Source organism: Pocillopora verrucosa, chromosome 6 (assembly GCF_036669915.1).
Source record: "Pocillopora verrucosa isolate sample1 chromosome 6, ASM3666991v2, whole genome shotgun sequence".
NCBI classification, from domain to species: Eukaryota; Metazoa; Cnidaria; class Anthozoa; order Scleractinia; family Pocilloporidae; genus Pocillopora; species Pocillopora verrucosa.
Window position 1 is genome coordinate 11,642,142 of NC_089317.1, and position 19,296 is coordinate 11,661,437.

General features: G+C 37.4%; 2 protein-coding genes across 4 annotated transcripts in view; both read left to right on the forward strand.

Moving 5' to 3' along the window:
- Positions 1–4,561: 4,561 nt before the first annotated feature.
- LOC136281863 (putative uncharacterized protein DDB_G0271982) lies at positions 4,562–5,620 on the forward strand. Its single transcript, XM_066168902.1, has 2 exons — positions 4,562–4,841; positions 5,454–5,620. The coding sequence occupies exons 1-2, from the start codon at positions 4,562–4,564 to the stop codon at positions 5,618–5,620; spliced, it is 447 nt and encodes a 148-aa protein (XP_066024999.1).
- A 7,342-nt stretch (positions 5,621–12,962) lies between these two features.
- The window catches only part of LOC131779864 (proto-oncogene tyrosine-protein kinase receptor Ret-like), a 36,368-nt gene continuing 30,034 nt past the window's right edge, over positions 12,963–19,296 (forward strand). For all 3 annotated transcript variants that reach the window (XM_066168399.1, XM_066168401.1, XM_066168400.1), the window contains exon 1: positions 12,963–13,098. In XM_066168399.1, coding sequence (XP_066024496.1) covers positions 13,041–13,098 — 58 coding nt within the window. In that variant the 5' untranslated portion in view covers positions 12,963–13,040. The remainder of the gene's footprint in view (positions 13,099–19,296) is intronic.

The following is a 19,296-nucleotide window of genomic DNA, read 5'->3' on the forward strand; positions in this document are numbered from 1 at the left end:
ATTTAGTTTATATAAACATAAACACGTTCGCCAACAAAGGACCAAGGGGGGACCCCATAGCAACTCCTTCACACTGTTCGTAAAGTTGACCATCAAATTGGAAAAGTTGGTCCGTGGAAGCCATTCTGAGAAGTTGAGTGGAGTCCATTGAGTACATTGAGGAAACTTTCAGCTACATCGAGTTTGCGAACGTGTTTATGTGCCATCTGGAAGAAAGACTATCTGACGATGATTTAATTCCTTCTTATTACAAGCGTTATGTCGACGATACGCTTGCAATAATGCCTGGACTCGATGTAGCTGAAAGTTTCCTCAATGTACTCAATGGACTCCACCCTAGTATTCATTTCACTATGGAACTTTCCAACAACGATTCAATTCCTTTTATTGGAACGTTGATAACAAAGAACGGCAACAAGCTGGAGACTCAAGTCTATCGTAAACCTACGAACACGGGCCTTTTACTTCACTTTCAAAGTCACACCGATTTGCGCTACAAGAAGTGTCTTATCAAAACAATGGTTCATCGTGCAAAGGAATTGTCCTCTACGCATCAAGCATTCGTCGATGAGTGTAGGCATCTAAAATCTATGTTTCATCGCCTTGGTTACCCTAGTTCTTTGGTGAACTGTATTATCGACAAATGTGATTATTCCTCTACACCAGATACTAAGACAAAATCTGATGAAACTTTAAGGGTCAGTATTCCTTTCAAAGATCAAGTCTCTGTGAACATTGCTAAAAGACAAATGCGCGATCTCAGTTCAAAAATTGGCATTGATGTACAACCAGTCTACACCAGTAAGAAACTTGAGCAGGACCTAAAGCTTAAAGAAATCAAGCCACGCATCGTAAATCAGCATAGCGTTGTTTACTGTTTTAAATGTGATTTGTGTGATTCAAATTACGTCGGATATACGACGCGCCATTTGTTTCAACGCATTGCTGATCATCGATACTCTGCCATTGGTCGCCACCTGAGAGATGCCCATGGGAACATTGACTTACTCAATGAGAGCCAGTTTAGAATGCTCAAAAAATGTGGCACGAAATGGGATTGTCTTGTTTATGAAATGTTGTACATAAGAACAATAAGGCCCAATTTAAACACCCAGAGCGATTCCATTAGGGCCAAACTCTTTGTTTAACTTTTAACGCTTTGTAATTTATTCACCGCTTCATTATATATATACTCGATTTTATTATTTTAGTTTACTTGATAATGACGTTCTGGAAACGTCGAAACGTCGTGTCATGCTTTATAATATTTTATCGCAGATTTTTATTGTCAAATGCTTTAACAATTTAGTTCTAAAGGTTATTACTTTTATTCTTAAAATAAGAAAAATAATATTGTAGCTGACTAGTTAAATCGCCAACTTTTCAAAACTCATCCTTTGTTGAATACGGTAAAGAGTTTGATCGACGAAAGCACGGCAATCTAAGTTTCAGTTTATTACATTGTCCGCTGTTGTCATTAGCCGTTTGAATTTCCACGAGTAAGCGTTGTTCGGGTATCCTCGCTGATGATATTTCAGATGATTTGCAGGATCCTTGAAAGAAATGAATCAGTGGTAAACAGTCATTCCTTTAATGGGCTACAATCTCTGACAAAAGTCTTTGAAACACTTCGAACCCTTCCGGCTTCCTGCCCCTTGCAATGTTGCCTAACACAATCTAAATGAGACTCCACGTTAGTTTACCGCACTAACACCGCAAGGTACGAGGGGGAGGTTAGTGGGGGGAGGTTAGTCCTATCTTGAGAACTGTGTTCCAACACTTTTTCACAGATTGTGGATTCTCTATCTCCGGATGCTTAAGGGCCTATTTACACGGTACGTCAGAGTTTCTCGCATGCGACAAGCTTACGACAGGCCAACTACAGACTTGTGTCGTGTGAATCAAACCAAAAACTCGCGATCGCTTACAACTTTCACATGCGACACAAAAAATGTCGTAGGCTTTGAAAACATTTTCTAAAACGCTGCGACAATCGTAACCGAATTCGACAGAAATTACTTAATATATTGTCACAAATTTCTAGGGGAAGGGGAGGAAGGCGAAGTTTTCTTGCGTCAAAATGTCAACAAGACACAATCGAGCACAACTTTTTAAAATAGCCGTCATGAGGACCATTTTATGACGGATGCCAGACAAAATGGCATTTGAAATTGTACGCGATTTTTGCAGGGAGTAAATAAAATGTCGTACGCGTGTAAATGGTCCTACCCTGTCTTAAGGTTACTTATCACCTTCAGAGACTGAAAAGATCGATTTTTCTTTTACTAGACTAAACTGAATTCAAACTTTCAACCTAACGTTTCCATTAACAAAAATTCCGAAATCTTTAAAAGCACCCGAGTTATTAAGAAAAACGTATTTTCAAAAAAAAAGTTGATAAATCAGGAAGGTGTCGTAATCTTGGACCCTGGGGAAATTTTCGCGGCAACCGCTCATGTTTAGGTTCGATTTTCATGTTATTTCCATATTTTGTTTACATCGCGCACTTGACAAAATTCACACATGGAAAGCTCTTTGTTTATGGAAATATATTTGCTTTCGTGAAAGCGACTGGTACTGGCGGAGCTCCACGCTGGCGTCCAGATTTCGATCTAAGAAGTCGCCGTCAAACCAAAATTGGTAAAATTTCCGCACAGCCCCATACTATTGTAAAGCAAATCTGTTTTCCCAATGACAATCTATTGTTTTTGTTATTGTCTTCTCTATCCAAAAACTGAATGCATAATGTGCGGAAATTTTACCCCAAAATTTGCCATAAATGATGTTAAAACGAGGTTTCCTTTTCGTTACGCAAGTACCAGCCTTGTTACAAAGACATTAACAATTGCCTCGAATCGCAATTTTGAAAGCTGTATGTCGATTTGTTGTCTTGCTCCTCAGCACATTTTGCGGTTTTTCCATTTTTGCCGCGGGTTTTTTCTTGGCCCTTCGCAACTTTGCACATTAATGTGTCGTCCTCCTCAACGCTCCACTCAGCGATCGAGATAAGCAAAAAAAGAAACGTGCCTGCAATGGGTTACTTTTCTTGGTTAATCTTGATCATCGTCATTGACGCCAGGAGGTTGCGTTGTCCTATTGGTTTGCGGTTTCAGGAGGCAAGCGGATAATCACCTGGCGTGACGCGGTTGTTCGCGAACCTTTATGAACTAAAATCTCACATTTGATTTTGGGAGGAGTACAACCACTTTGAGCGAATTTATGGGGTATACAGATTTGACCGATTTTCGTCAAATTTCGCCAAAACATCCTAGGAATAATGCCAAACAAAAGTGTTTTGGGAAGTTTTGATATTTGAAATATTTATCCCGTGGCTTCCATTTACGCAACACGACTCGCACATTTTTAGTTATTCCAACTTTAGATGCCAATATCTAGACAACCAATTAGAATATCAAAAAAGTCTATTACACTTTTGTTGACTGACGCCTTGTGAATAGGACTGTGCAGCCAATTAGTTCGTGCTGCAGCATCCCATACGCGATAAATTAAATAGAAGACCCTTCGGTCGTTTCACGCCTTACCGGATCCTGACACTTCCTTAAAAGAAAAGTTGCTTGAAGTCTATTTTTATCGCAAACTGCATTTATGAAGCTTTCTTCTGATATATCGTTTGCTAGGATTGTAGTGAAACTGGTGCGCGAACGAATTTTTTCCCGAAGGACACCCGCGAAGGGAAGTAACCTTAAGCTTGTCGCATGCGTTTAAGTCGTACCGTATATATCGGCCCTAAACACAAAAATTATACATGACTTTTATATATCGAAGTGAATACTCTGATACATCCTCTTATGTTTTTCTTTATATGCCTGGGAGCCGAGCAAACTGATAACTACCCATATTCTCTCGTTCTCTTTAAAATAGAATTGTTGATCAATTTTTGCTGAGTTGGCCACCATGGCCCGAGATGGAGGATCACGTGGTGAGATAAACCAATTTTCTTCTCTGCTATCCTGAGAAGGTTTTCTATACTTTCAGAATAGAACAGAATTCTGGCTACCCTAACAACTCAACAGGAAATCGTCACTTTTAAATTAAATGTTCTAAGGGAGTCCTTGAAATTGCTCGGAGGTTTATCGCCTATCATGAATTAAAAGCAGTGAACAAGACTGTTATGAATTACACACAACTCCAGATGAGGGTTTCTGGTGTAGTGAAGTACTGGTGCATTTCATCCCTAAAAAGCAATCAAACTACTGTTTTGTCACTTTTAACATTACTTAAAAATTAATTATCGATGACTTAGATGTCACGCATATCAAAGAATATTGGCACGGAAAGAGGTACTCTCTTTAATGGTTCATGTGCATATTCCAGGGTGAGCTTTATTGTATCTCTAGTGTGAACATTGGTGGTGATATTTTTGACAAAGGCCATCATTGAACGGTCATTTTTACGGATTTTGAAGGAAAGATTAAACCACAGAGGCCTAGGGCTAAACAGCTTCGTAAATTGTTGTTGTATATTGTTATTACTGAGTGATACATTTCTTATGTTTGAAGAGCATGTCATAAACATGGACTAGCTTGAAAGGGAAATAGTTATGGAAGAGGAACTGGAAAGAGGAAGAGAAGAAAAAAGAAAAGGTGAAGAGCAAACGAAAAGAGAGGAACAAATAAAGAGAGAAGAACAAAGAAAGAGAGAAGAACGAAGAAAAAGAGAAAGGGAATGGAAAGCGCAACAGGAGAGGGTAAAAAGGTTAGGAAGAAAAAGAGAGAGACGTCAAGAGATGAGAGGCGCGGAGTTAGAGAGGGGAAGAGTGGGCGTAACGGCAAAAGAAAGGACTCGGGATGATATTAACAGAGGAAGAGATAAGAGAAGAGGTAAGTGTAAAACCAAGCATTAAGCAAGTGTTGACTGACTGTAAAAGGTCCCATTTCAATGGCATGTCTAACAAGTCGCTTGGGGCGTCTTTCCAAGTGACCCTTAAATGATAAGATTACACACAGCACACGATTGTAGTGAATGTGTAGATGAAGTGTTGTGTTTAATCATATATATCTCGCTCAAATATCTAGAGGAAACACTTTGGTTGAAGGAGACAAATCTTACAGTTTTAATTCGATAGCTATGGCAACATCAAAATCTTGTGAAAGATAGGAGGAGAAAGCATTGTAGGAACGGTCAAAATTCTGGTACAGGTATTTCATGAAGACGAATAATAAATGTATACACGACTGTTGGTGTGTCTGGCGCCAAAAGATTCCCTTTTGTCTAACCCTGACCCAAAAGGTTTTATCGTTTGAGTCTAAGGTGAGGCCAGATGATGCTCACCTGAGGCAGGACTTTTAATTGGGACTTTGTGTTTTTTTCCGGCTCTACTCAGAGAGGTTAAAGTTAGAGGACATTTTTCTGGAAAACTTCCCTTCCCTCTTATTTGGACTGCAACAGCATTGTGCTTGTCTGTAATTTTCTCATTTATATTTTTATTCCAGTTCGGTGTCACAAGTGTAGAGGGTTTGGCCACGTACGTGCCGAATGCCCGACGAGACGCGGCCCGGTTGTGCCCCACCAAGAAAAGCAAGCGGTAGATCAAGGAAAAGAAGTGATAGTGAATAACTATCATTTTCACGCCTCTCTTGACAATGTAAGATTTCACTAATAAGTTTAGTCAGTTATCTTACATTGCCAAGAGGTTTATTTTATACTTTAATACTAATAATCAATTAAATAAAAAGGTACACGTGATTTATCAGTATTATAAATTTAATGTATGTTGTTTCTTTTTTTATTTTTACGTGAGCTTAATGATCTTGTTTAGGACAGCCGTAATAGTACGTCAATGTTATCGAAAGACATTAAATATTTGGAAGAGAAACTTAAAACTTGTCCTTTGCTTACATAGATTTTTCTTTTGTTACGCCCTACTAAGTGACTCTTGATGTCATGTCAAGTTCTCCATTGGTTCCACAAGTAAACAGACACCATGTTGGAATGAGATGATAGTAGTTCATCCCAAGTCACCAAGGGCTTCTTTTGCACTCAACCCTTTAATTATTCTGTTACAAAGTTTTATCTGACGGTGAATAGTACCCGTGGGCCTCTACGTAGATGTTCACTTTGCTTATAACGCAAAGATAAATCAATAGTTTGCCGTCAATGTATGCACATGCATCTGTGTATACAGCGACTTCTGGGGAAATTTCTCATTGCCTGAAAACATTTTTAACGCTAAACTGACTTAAATTCCAAGGGTGTGAGGAATATGCAGACCTTTTCAACAATCAGATCACAGTGGTAAAACATAACACCAAACCTTGCAGACTGGTAAACTGATATTTTATAGGGAAGGCTACATTCTCTTTTCCAGCAAAATAATCTCCTCAGACTCAGTGATATTTGTCGAGTAATCCCCAGGCTTTGTGCAGGGGATTCTACAGTGTACCGGCTAAAATTATTGAACTCACCCGAGGGTAAGCTTTCATTGAATGTGGAAATTCTCAAAAAATGAAATAAATTCTGACAATTTATCCAGCGAGTAGAATATATCTTAACATACTAAATCCAATCTTCACCGCAATTTTCCATTTTCTCAATCAACTCTAGAAACACGTGGTTAATTGTGACAATTCATCCTACAAGTAGATAATATCACAACTTTTCTATATCCAATCTTTACCCCGATTTGTTCAATTAACTTTAGAAAAACGGGGTAAATCGCGACAATTCGAGTGGTTAATATCATAACTTGCAATATTCAATCTTTACCCTGATTTTCCATTTGTTCAATGAATTCTAGAAAAACGGGATAAGTTCTGACAATTCATCACGCAAGTGGAATATAACCTTAGTTGTCATGTCAAATCTTTACCCCAATTTTCTTTGTTTGAATGAATTAGTTCTAGAAAAACAGGGTAAACTCTGAGAGTTCATAATACCCTTAGCTCCCATATGCCATCCTTCACTCCGAGTTTCCAATTTTGCCATATCAAATCTTTACCCTTATTTTCCATTTTTTTTTTTCGTTTATTAGAGACAAATAAGGTTAAATCTTACAATTAATCCCACATGTAGGATACATCATAGCTTTTCATAGTCAATCTTCACCCCGATTTTCCGTTTCTTGAGTAAATTCTGGAAAAATGGGGTAAAATCTGAGTATTCATCCTTTAAGTGGAATACATCCTAACATGTCACATTCAATCTTTGTCCCGGTTTTTTGCTTTTTTTCCAAGAATTCTGTAAAAAATGGGGTAAAAAAAGGACAATTCATCCTACAAGTGAAACATATCCCAACTTGTTATATGTAATCTTTACCCGATTTTCCATTATTTTCAGAGAATTCTAAAAAAAAAATTCATCTCATAAAAGAATGTATTCTAACGTGCCGAATGAATTTTTCAATGAATTCTGAAAACGGGCTAAATTGTGTCCATTCATCTTAAAACTGAAATAAATTATAACTCGGGACATCCCTAATTTTCCATTTTTTTTTCTAATTAATTCCAGAAAAAGGGGGTTAATTCTGAGAATTCGTCCCGTAAGTGGAATACATTTTAAGTTTCCATATCCAATCTTCAACCCGGTCTTCTATTTTTATTTCAATGAATTCCAGAAAAACGGGGTAAGTTATAAGAATTTATAGCGTAAGTGGAGTATATCCTAAGTTGTCATATCTTATCTTTACCCCGATTTTCCTTTTTTTAATGAATTAATTCGAGAAAAAGAGGGTAAACCCTGAGAATCCATGCTACAAGTTCCCAAATGCCATCTTTACTCTGGTTTTGCAATTTTTTTTTCAAGGAATTATAGAAAAACGGGGTGAATTCTAGTAACTCATCCTCCAAGTGGAATATATTCTATTGACCTGCCACATCTAATCTACTTTACCCCGATTTTCCATTTTTTTTGGATGAATTATAGAAAAACGGGGCACATTCTGAAAATGCTTCCTCCAAGTGGAATTTATCATGTTTATCCTACTGACTTGCCATATCCTATCTTTACCCGATTTTCCATTTTTTTTTCAGTAAATTCTAGAAAAACGGGGTACATTCTGAGAATTCACGCTACAACTAGATAATACCCTAAGTTCTCATATGCCATCTTTACCCCTATTTTCCATGACTTTTTTCAGCGGTGAAATTCTACGATTAGCGCTTATCGTTAGCCCCCCAAAATAAAGCGATACGCAATAACTTAATTGTAATTAGGAGTTTTTTATAACGCCCGCTTTCAGTTATTATTAACGTCCATAGAAATTCAAAACTTAGGCACAACAACGTGCTATATAATATATTCTTCCTCTTTAATTGTAGTTATTCCCCAAAGAAGTCTCAATTAGAGACGAAACGCGTCCGAAATAAACGAGAAGCTTACAACTACAAAAAGTGTTTCTTTGTGCGGCTCGCTAGTCTTAGTTAAAAATGAAAGATAGAAAAAATTACAAATTTTAAAAGAAGTTTATGTTCTTAGTGAATTCTAGAAAAGCGGGGTAAATTCTGAGAATTCGTCCTTCAAGTGGAATTGATCCTAGGGTGCCAAATCCAATCTTTAACCCGATTTTCCATTTTTTTTTTCAATGAATTCCAGAAAAACGGTATGAATTTTAAGAATTCGTCCCCCAAGTGGCTAATACCCTCAGTTCCCATATGCCATATTCACCCCGATTTTCCATTTGATCGGTGAATTTTAGAAAAACGAGGTAAATTCTGAGCATTCATACTACAAGTGGATAATAGCCGAAGTACCCATACGCTATCTTAACCCCGATTTGTGATTCATTCCAGGACTTCTACTTTTTCTCGACTTTGAAAAGGCCTTCGACACGGTAGAATGGTCTTTTCTTCCAAAAACTTTACAGTGTTACAATTTTGGGCAATCTGCTATCAACTGGATCAAGCTCTTTTACCATAACACAGAAAGCTGCATTCTTAACAACAGTTGGTCTAGCAACTTCTTCAAACTTGAAAGGGGGGTAAGACAAGGCTGCCCTCTCTCTCCGTATCTCTTTATTCTCTGTGTAGAAATACTAGCCGAAACAAAACGGCAAATAAAAACATTAAGGGCATAAAAATAAACGAACAAGAAGTAAAAATCAGTCAATACGCGGATGATACTACCCTTATTTTAGATGGATCGCCCGCCTCTCTAACAACCTCCAAACAAATATTAGACTTTTTCAGCGAGATTTCTGGTCTCCGATTGAATAGCAAGAAAACTGAAGCTTTGTGGATCGGTGCGAATATTCGAAACGAAACACATCTCAGACCCGACAAAGATTTTAAATGGGAAAATCAAGGAAAATGGAAACTTTTGTTTGACTATGAATTACAAAATCTAGGTGGTGTCGAATTTTTTTTCGTACCAACCTTAATAAACAAGATCTGTTAAAAACTATATAAACTGCAGAGGCCTTTACTTCAGAAATACTCCACATCTGGTCAGAAATCTCACTTGAAACTAATGTCTCCTCCATTGATCAGCTAAAGGCACAAAGTCTATGGCATAACTCTCTTATACGTGTCGGTAACAAACCTGTATACTATCGTTCATGGTCTGTAAAGGGAGTTAAAACAGTGGGCCATTTGATGAATGATGCGAATAGTTTCCTATCTTTCTCTGATTTTAAAGAGCTTTACGACATTAAAACAAACTTCCTTCTTTTCAAGGCATCTTTTCGGCTGTTAAGGCCTTACAAAAAAACAATGAAGCTAACTTCAACAGCTGTAATACTGCATACGAAACTACCTTCGACACCTTCCTAAAGACGACAAAACCAAAAAGACTAACATATAAAATTCTGACGAGCAACAGAATGTATGCTCGAAACACCAGATAATGTCGACTGGAAGGCAGTTTACAGAACTCCTTTTCTATGCACAAAAATCACAAAATTGATTGTTTTTCAATTTAAGCTACTGCACAGAAGACTAGCCACCAACACTTTTCTTACCAAGGTAAACCTCAGGGACAATTAGCAGTGCACTTTTTGTAAAAGTGATAAAGAGACTCTCATTCACCTATTTTGGACTTGTGATATATCCAATGTTTAGTCGCTCTTCAAACAGTATATTGTTTTAAATATTGTATTGCACTGTAACGTACGTATTTGTAAAAAACAAAAAACGTAAGTAATGTAGCTATAGATGTAACTGTACTGTAAGTTATTTTCTGTAGCCGTGATGTAAATAATATAGCTGTAATTAAAGTAATATAGTTGTTTTTGTATTAAAAAATAAATAAATAAATAAAAAATAAATAAAAATATTGTGACAGTCAGATTTAAAAAAAAAAATCTTTACCCCGAATTTCCATTTTTTTCAACAAATTCTAGAAAAACAGGGTAAAATCTAAGAATTCATCCTCCAAATTGAATAGATCCCAAGTTGCCATATCCAATCTTCAACCCGATTCTCCATTTTTTTTCAATGAATTCTAGAGAAACGGGATTAATTCTGCGAATTCATCGGCAAGTGGCTAACACGTTAAGTTGCCATATGCCATCTTTACCCCGATTTACCATTCGATCAGTAAATTCGAGAAAAACGGGGTAAATTTCTGAGCATTCATGTTACAAGTGAATAATACTCGAAGTTCCCATATGCTATCTTTACCCCGAATTTCCATTTTTTTTTCAGTGAATTTGGCAAAAAACGGGGTAAAATCTGAGAATTCATCCTCCAAATAAAAAGGATCCCAAGTTACCATATCCAATCTTTAACCCGATTTTCCATTTTTTTCAACGAATTCTAGAAAAACGGGATAAATTCTACGAATTCATCCGCAAGTGGCCAACACGCTAAGTTCCCATATACCATCTTTACTCAGATTTTCCATTTGATCAGCGAATTCTAGAAAAACGGGATAAATTCTGTGAAATTCATTCTTTAGGTGGAATATATCCTACTGACTTGCCATAGCCAACTTTACCCCGATTTTCGATTGGATCATTGTGTGAATTTGTCATAAACGGGGTAAATTATGACAAATCCACCCAAACGTGCAATAAATCCAACGATGATCTAGAAACAGTACTAAAAAAAGAACAGCTAAAATCAGCGGGACCGCAATAAAATCGCATCACAATCTACTACTTCAAATTTTTACGGAGGGTTTAGTGCGATACAGCAAAAACCTACAATATTCAAAATAAACAACCAAAGGCCAAACTTCTGTGATTCAAGGAAGACTTCGTGACGCGACGCAGACAAATTATCACAACTTTGACCTCTCAGTCGATCTCACCTCCGGCAGATCAGCGAAGCGTCAAAAATATATAATTTAATGCCGACGAACCGTAATCTATGATCTTCAACTATTAGACAAAACAAAACAATTGTGATATGACGCCACATTGTGCTTTTGTCTTAGCTTGTGTGTAAAATGTTGTCAATGGAGTCGCAAGTCGAATAATGAGGACAGTAAATAAAGCAAGACTGCAAATAAAGCTTGAACAATAACGCATCTTTTGGTCGAAAGTCGCTTTGTTATTTACGTAGCAAGTTATTCTTCCACGTTCAGGCTATAACAACGATGCGATCACACGGCGCTAACGAAGGAACGATAGAACTTCAAAGAAAATAATGTGAGAGGCCAATGATCCGGTTCGCAGTGATCATGCGAACAGCATGTTTTCCTGAGATCAGTTACCGGAAAATACTGGTCAAATTTTCCACTTATCCCGACCCCCTCGAATAAGTACTTTTGCTTGAAGACATAACTACAACGGAGTCTCTTAACCAGTCCCAAGCCGCGTGTCGCTCGATAGATCACAGGATATGATTGGCCACTCTATCACATTACGTCTGAGGACATATCTGCAATGAGAGGACATAAATGCAACGGTACAAATGTCTCGATCGTACTCCTTAATTCTGTCTTGCATAGGTCTTCCAGTCTCTCCGATGTACACCTTGCCGCATTCACAGGGAATCCTGTAAACTACACCATCTTGTTTAGCCGGGTCGACAGCGTCTTTTGGTCGTACTAACCGAGATCTTAGCGTAGTCCCCGACTTGAATATAGCGCGTACGCCTTGTTGTTGCAGGCAACGGCGAAGCTGTTCGGATAGACCTTTAACATAAGGTAAAACCGCAGTGGCTTTGAACTCGTTGGCGGGTTCGGCACTGTTTTTTGGTTTTCCGGTCTTGGTAAGTTTCTGCAAGAAAGAAAAAAGAAAAAGAAAGAAAGAAAAAAAAAAAGACAAACGAAAAACTTACCTTTTGTTGTTATTCACCACGATGAATAACCACAACCTTTTCCACAAAATTTACCGGATATATGGGCGCCCAGCCCTAAGGTTGAGTCGTCGACATGAGCGTTGCTCGAGCAAGCTCGCACGCTACACCAACCATCTCACCTTCCTAGCAAGGAGTGAATTTGTGAATTTTCCTTCCAAACTAAAACCTCATAGTATGACTGACGTCATGCCACGGAGTAATCAAAGGCTCCCATGTGCTACCCCACGATATACCCGAACCATCCAAGTGGTGAGAACTTAATTCTTTGCCATCTCCCTCCAATAGCGCGTGATGTACCTTCAAATGACCAGTTGTCTTAAAACGTAAAAGTACATATATGACTAAAAATTCACTTTTCCGTATTTTCCTTCCCTTGGTGTATGCAGTAAACGAATAATGATTTTAAAATGAAAAGAAGAATTAGATGATTTTTTTGAGGCCGACATACGGCCAATTTTCCTTAAAAAGTGTCTCTGGAAACTGGGACGTACGCCGTCTGTTATTTCTATTGCACACACATGGTGTGTAAATAGTATTCTTACAACTTTGACCGTTCAGCGCTTTAGCCACACAATGTCATCCTCAATTCTTCATTCGTTTCCCTTTGCTCTCTGCTATCTTAGTTTGTTTATCAAATGCAGAGACGTCAGGCGAAAACCATGTGAAATTTAATTCGCGCGATCTCTGGGATGATTTAGAGCCGAGAGCATTGTGGGTAATAACATCACTTAATCTTTGCTCTGTCACGGAGGAGGAAATAAACTTGATGACGACGGGACTTGGAGTGTGAAAGCAATTCTCATTGCTTTTTTATTCACTCGGTGTCTTGAACTGGCTGGAATGAAGTTTGTAATCGTCCCACATTTCATTACATTTGTATTTGTGATTCGCTACTCAGGTAAGTTGCTCTCTTAAAAGTGTTCCAAGAATTAAGCCTTGAATTTTATCGCATCAAACGGACAAATGGACCGTTCCTCAATTATGCCCAATCGTTTCACCACTGGAAAAATAAATTACTAAATGTCACTTGTCGTGTGATTGGATCACATGCAAGATTTAAAAAGATTGATTTCCATCAAAAACTACCGATTATGGCAATCTACTGAGCACGGAAACCGAAACTATTAAGCGGCGGCTTCGGACTTGAGTTCTTCCAGTATTATGCTTCATGGGTGACCTTACATTTTTTGAGCAGGTAACCGTCACATCATGTTCACGGCTTATTAAGTTTAATAGCATTTCTGAGAAGATTCTAAAAAATTATTGATTCGATTAATTTAGAAGCCCTACATTTCTGCATCAGTGCCGCTGATGAATTGATCTTGTTTTGTTTCATGTCACTAAGCGTACAGAAATGCAAATTTTCCCAAACAGCAAGTAACACAATTAAGTCTGTGTAGTTAGACAGTTTGAGTGTTTAGCTTTTGTTATTTATTCTTATGGAGCACAGACGTTTTCATTCCGAGTCGGCTGTTTATTTTATGCTTCTAGAATTACCCTTTGCCGTTTGCGTAGAAAAAAAGAGCGCATCAGCCTGAAAGAAACCGTTAATTTTTTTACTTTTTTTCCACTTTTTTCATACCATTTAAATTGTAAATTTAAAAGGTGCAGTCACTTTATATGCAATTTTCAAATTAATATTAATGTTAATATGAATTTAACTTGCTTTTCCTAGCCCTAAACTTTTGAGTTTAAGGCTAGGAAAGGCCAGTTAAATTAATATTATGTCTGGGCTGAAGTAACTCCAAATAACGTAATCATATCTTAGAGAACGCCCCAAACACTAGTTGAATGGTAATCTCTGTAAGAGCAGTGTGGGGCATTTCGCATCAGAACAAATTTATCCCTAAAACTTTGTCCATTAAACTATATTTAGTGCTAGGTGAATAAAACTACACTGTTTTCTGGAAATACTTAAAAATAAAGTTTTCAAAGGTGTCAATATTCAAGGCAGCGAATGGCCCTTCTTTTACCTCTTGCGACACGAAACTTTCAAAAGTCGACAAGCTTACAAAGGTGTCAATATTCAAAGCAGCGAATGGCCCTTCTTTTACCTCTTGCGACACGAAACTTTCAAAAGTCGACAAGCTTACCCCTGTTAGCACAATGTACACAGCAAAAAGTCGTTTATATGTCTAAATTGTGTTATATCTGAGAGGGTTGAAAAGCGTGTCAATTTTGGTATGTGTTTATCTGGGGGTTCGCTCTAATTTATTCAAAAACACCTGTTGGTCAGCTTTTGAAGTTGATCGAGAGTAGTCTACCTTTTTTGGTTGATATTTATCAAGTCCAGACCAGTCAATTGAAAAATCTGGTCGATTTGTTTTACTGAGATGTTAGAAAGCATAGACATATGAAATAACCTTGCACTTGTTATCTTCCTTTGCCATAGTGACCTTAAACTTTTGGTGATTTTGCAAGCGTGACGGCCGAATCATGCAAAATAGTCTTTTAAGCAAACTGCTATCGTATTGAATTAATACCTTGATAAGTTAGATTTTGACTATTTTAAAGTTGAAACTATAGTAGTACAGAGGTTTTAAACCGTTCGGATTGATACTCCAAACATTTGAAACGGCAATAATTTTGCAAATTACGAGCGTCTCTACGAGTAGCATGAAAAAGGGGTTTCTGGCACTTTTTGATATCAACCTTGATTTCAAAGGAAACTCATGAAATCAACCATGAAATCAAGGTTGATTAAAAAAAGGAAACAGTTCTAGTACATTTTGAAATCAAGCTTGATTTCAAAGGCAACTTGAGATTTTTGAGATTGTCTCAATCGTAAGTTCTGAAGAGGGTATAAATATTATTATCTTGAATGGTCCTCTTGTCGTCGTTCGCTGAAAGGGTACTCTTGTTGAATGTTTGTGTGAATATTTCATGCGTGTGGCTTCTTATATATGTTTTCCTGAGATTTTATATGTCAGGATCAGTATCAATGTTGTATCTTCTTATGGAGAATGCGCGTGGTTTTCTAGAAATATATCATTTTGCAGTAAAGTTGACAGGTTTTTTCCCCGTTACACCAGAAAGAAGAATTAATTATTACATCATCTCCATTTCCTCCATTCCAGTGACAGCCAACAATTTTCCAATCTCTTACTTTTGATGGATATTCTTTTGTCTTAAATCAAGCAGAAGGCTTAACATTAATGAGTAGATCTTGTTCTAAAACTTCTCTGTTTACAACGAATTATTTTGAGTTATTTCCAACCGTAATGAATAATGCACTTGTTTTTATGTTTGCTCTTACTCCTCCAATTACAACATTTATCTTTTCCAAGGGGAAGAAAAAAGCCTCTATTTCCAAATAAACAGTTTCTAGTGTAAATTTTTGTACCTCTTGTACTTCCTTTACTGATCTTGATAACGCTAAAGACACTTGAGATGAAAAGATTAATGATAAAAGGAAGATCATAAAAATGGAAAAAGTGTCTTCAGTTGTTTTTCGAAAAAATGTCCTTTGCGTGAGTGAAATTTTCTGTTTTGTGTTGCGTTATTCAATCCTGATTGATCGAAAGTGACACAAAGTTTATTTTGATGAAGTATCTGACTGTTTGAGTTGTGGTCTGCGTGAAACCAGCTTTTTCCCTGATGAATGTCTCCATGAAGTAATTTCTGCCTTCATGCTTTAACGAAAAAGAGGATAAATCGATTGTTTCTATTTTTTCATTAACATACTTCTTGTTTGCTTCATCGTCGTTGTCATTTGGATTGGTAAGACTGGGTCTATTCAGAAACTTATTTTTAACAATTTTTTTCAAATTAACGAATTCCTTCAGAAGGCAACTCAGTTCCAGGCGGAAAAATCCGTAGTTCCACTCGAAGGACTCCACGCTTTCGTCCATCTTTTAGATATTAAAGAACTGGTTAATCTTTATTCTTAATTGATTTCTCGATACTATAGACTTCCGGAGCCCAAACGGGATCTGTGGATCGCCATTGACCACCTACCAGCTAAGCAGCGGCATAGAAATATCTTACATTCTTTGAAGAATCTAATCTCTTTTCGCTTGAGCCAACAGGTTTTTAATAAGAAGTTGAACTCTTTGCGTCAACCGACTTGCCTTTGATTACGTTGACAGGTTTCTTTCCAGTCAGCCTGTTCACTTCGCTATTCAAAGCTGAAACAACTTCTGGAAGCCTCTTCATCCATTCGGTTGATCTCTCTGAAGATTTGAAGTTCATCGCTTGACTGTATTGGAAAGTAAAGAGACGTTCACCTAAAGTTCGATTAAATCGCTCAACGATTCCTTGATCCCTATAATAGCTCACATTTCCTCTCCTTATCCTTACATCATGCTTTGCCTGTTGGTTTCAAAACGCTAATACACATCTTATTATCGTTTTTTCTCTGGTTCATTTCTGTCAATAAGTCTTTCATTAGTTAATGATTATTACACAATAAGTTTGTTATCTTCGATCAATTCTCATTTAAGGACACGTGTAAAGATTCTATTCAATTATCGCTACAAAATCATTTCTAAAAAATCATCGCTGCTAAATCGTCGCTGCTAGATAATCGCTACGAGCTATTTGCTACCGTTAGGAGCTATACCAAAGTAAGTCTCTATTTCTTTTACATTTACGTTGTTTACCTTATGCATTATTGGTATGGTTCACGTATTTAGTTTTCCGTGCGATCGCTTCATTTTTAGTTGGGTTAATGATACATTTCTCAAGGCATTTTTTTTAGCTTAGTTTCTGTTGTATTTTCTTTTAGTTCGAACCATACGCACGCAATCTCAACCGCTACTCTCATCAAGCAAATTTCGTCTCAGCGCTATCATCTAAAAACAATAAAGATCACTGTGTGTGTTCGAATTGTCCGCTCATTCTCTTAGGTAACCTTTTGAGGTTACATTGCCATCTCTTGAATCTCTCTTGTGATATCGCCCATGAATTCACGCCCAGGATCAACCTGAAGAACTTTTGGCCATCCCAGTGGTCAACGCTTGTAAATTGCCTGAAAAGCTCTTGCGACCTTAGTAGAATCCTTTGAGGGGAGAGGTTCCGTAGCCTTGAATCTGCTTGCAAAATTAATAACTGTCTATGCATACTTAAAGACCACGGGGATGGAAAAGAAGATCAGCTTGATGAACTGCATTTGGAGATTCAACATCAAAATCTGGTCACGAAAAATGCCTTGGGGCAGGCAAATAAATCTGCCAGATGGGTTGCTTCATCAGCCAAAGCTTTGTGTCTTCTTCAGACACCCCAGCTTCTTTAGCCGACTCTTTTACTGAAACTTCTTCACCGTAACCTTCACTCTTTCACTCTTCAATGTATCTTGAAGAGCTTGACCAAGGCTTTTGAGTGAATAAATACTTTCAGGAGTTATCTTTAAAGTTGCAGTGCCTTTGGAATCGAATATAGAGATTTATCCAGTTCGCTTCAAATTAAACCATCAGGTAAGAAGAGCGCAGCTCACCAGCTTTAAATGTTTACATTTTTCGCTGCCGCCCCCCGAGAGGTTCTCTGAAGCTAACCGTATGTTCATTTTAATCTGCAATAATTGTGAACACAACCATTTTGACTATAAAAGCAATAAAAATGTTTGCGTGGTGAATATCAGGTGAAGCGAATAAAATTGCAGATAAAACTGAGGCAAAAGGTTGGAACGACTTCAAAGCAAGATATCCGAATATAGACTTGAGTAAGTTCAGTGCGCAAGTGTCGTTTGATAATAAAAGACAAGCAACAGCTCTGCATCTTGGTAACAAGACCATAAACTGGACAACCTCGGAACGACTTCCTGGGGTATAGGTGGACAATAAGATGTCCTGGTCAGAACATGCTGCAATTGTAGCGAAGTCCTTCGCGTCCAAACTAAGTTTACTCCGTCGGATGCGGTTTCTCCCCCGGAAGCAAGTGATAGATTTTTATGTTAAGATTATATTGCCACCGGTGACGTACTGCTTAGTAGTTTGGGGATCGTGCAACAAGACATGCTTCAGCAACCTGGAAAAACCACACACAAGGGCCAGACGCATTGTGTATGGACTATCATGAGACACCAGTGCCGAAGACGTTTTGACACTAACACAATGGAACAGTTTGGAAGCAATATACAAAGTTCGACTGACGGAGTTCGTTTTTAAATGCAATAAAGGCTACACCGTCTCAGCATTCAAGGATCTATTTGTGCAGAGGAAAATCAGGAAGAAAATAAGAATGTTGCACTCGAACATAAGAACTGCATTAAATGTCTTGGGTTATTGATTGATGAAAATCTAAGTTGGAAAAACCATATCTATACCCTTACAACAAAAATAAGTAAAACTGTCGGTCTAATAGCAAAGTTAAGACATATTGTTCCTAATCGAACTCTTCTTGATATTTATAAGTCCCTCATTGCACCTTATATAACGTATGGATTAACTTCTTGGGGAACTGCATTCAAGACCCTGTTAAATAACATTCTTGTCCTTTAAAAACGTGTACTCCGTCATATTCACTTTGCTCCAGTAAGGAAGCATGCAATACCCCTTTTCTTGAAAGCAAAGCTTCTACCGCTAGAATTCCAATATCATGAAAAAATTGCTAATTTAATGTACGACATCAATACTAGTTCTGCACCGATTAATATTTCGAATTTGTTTTCTAAAATTACCAGCGTTAACTCGTACAGCACACGTTCATCAACGTCTGAGCAAAGTAAGGCCTTTTCACGTGTTGGCGTTAAAATCTGGAATGGGACACCAACTAGTCTCAAAAACTCATCCATGAACTCTCTTAAATAATCCATTAGAACAAATTTAATCGAAATTCCAGAAACTGAAAACTCCTATGTCGACATAGATACTCTAATTAATAAGATGATAGATTAATTACTAACTGTAATTATGTTTAGTCTGCAGTTTTCCTCTTTACATATTATCCTAATACCTAGATGTTTTTAAGCACGAAGATTAATGTCTAAATGTTGTAATTGTATGTGAATATTTATTTTGTGAAATTGTGTAAAATTATTTGTCAACTGTCTGGCTTGCCGCGACTAGCTCTTCGCTATTTGCAAGCCAGCTTAGTAATAACCATCTGATGTGAACAAATAAAAATGAGTGAGTAAAAAAAAAAAAGTGAGTGAGGAAAT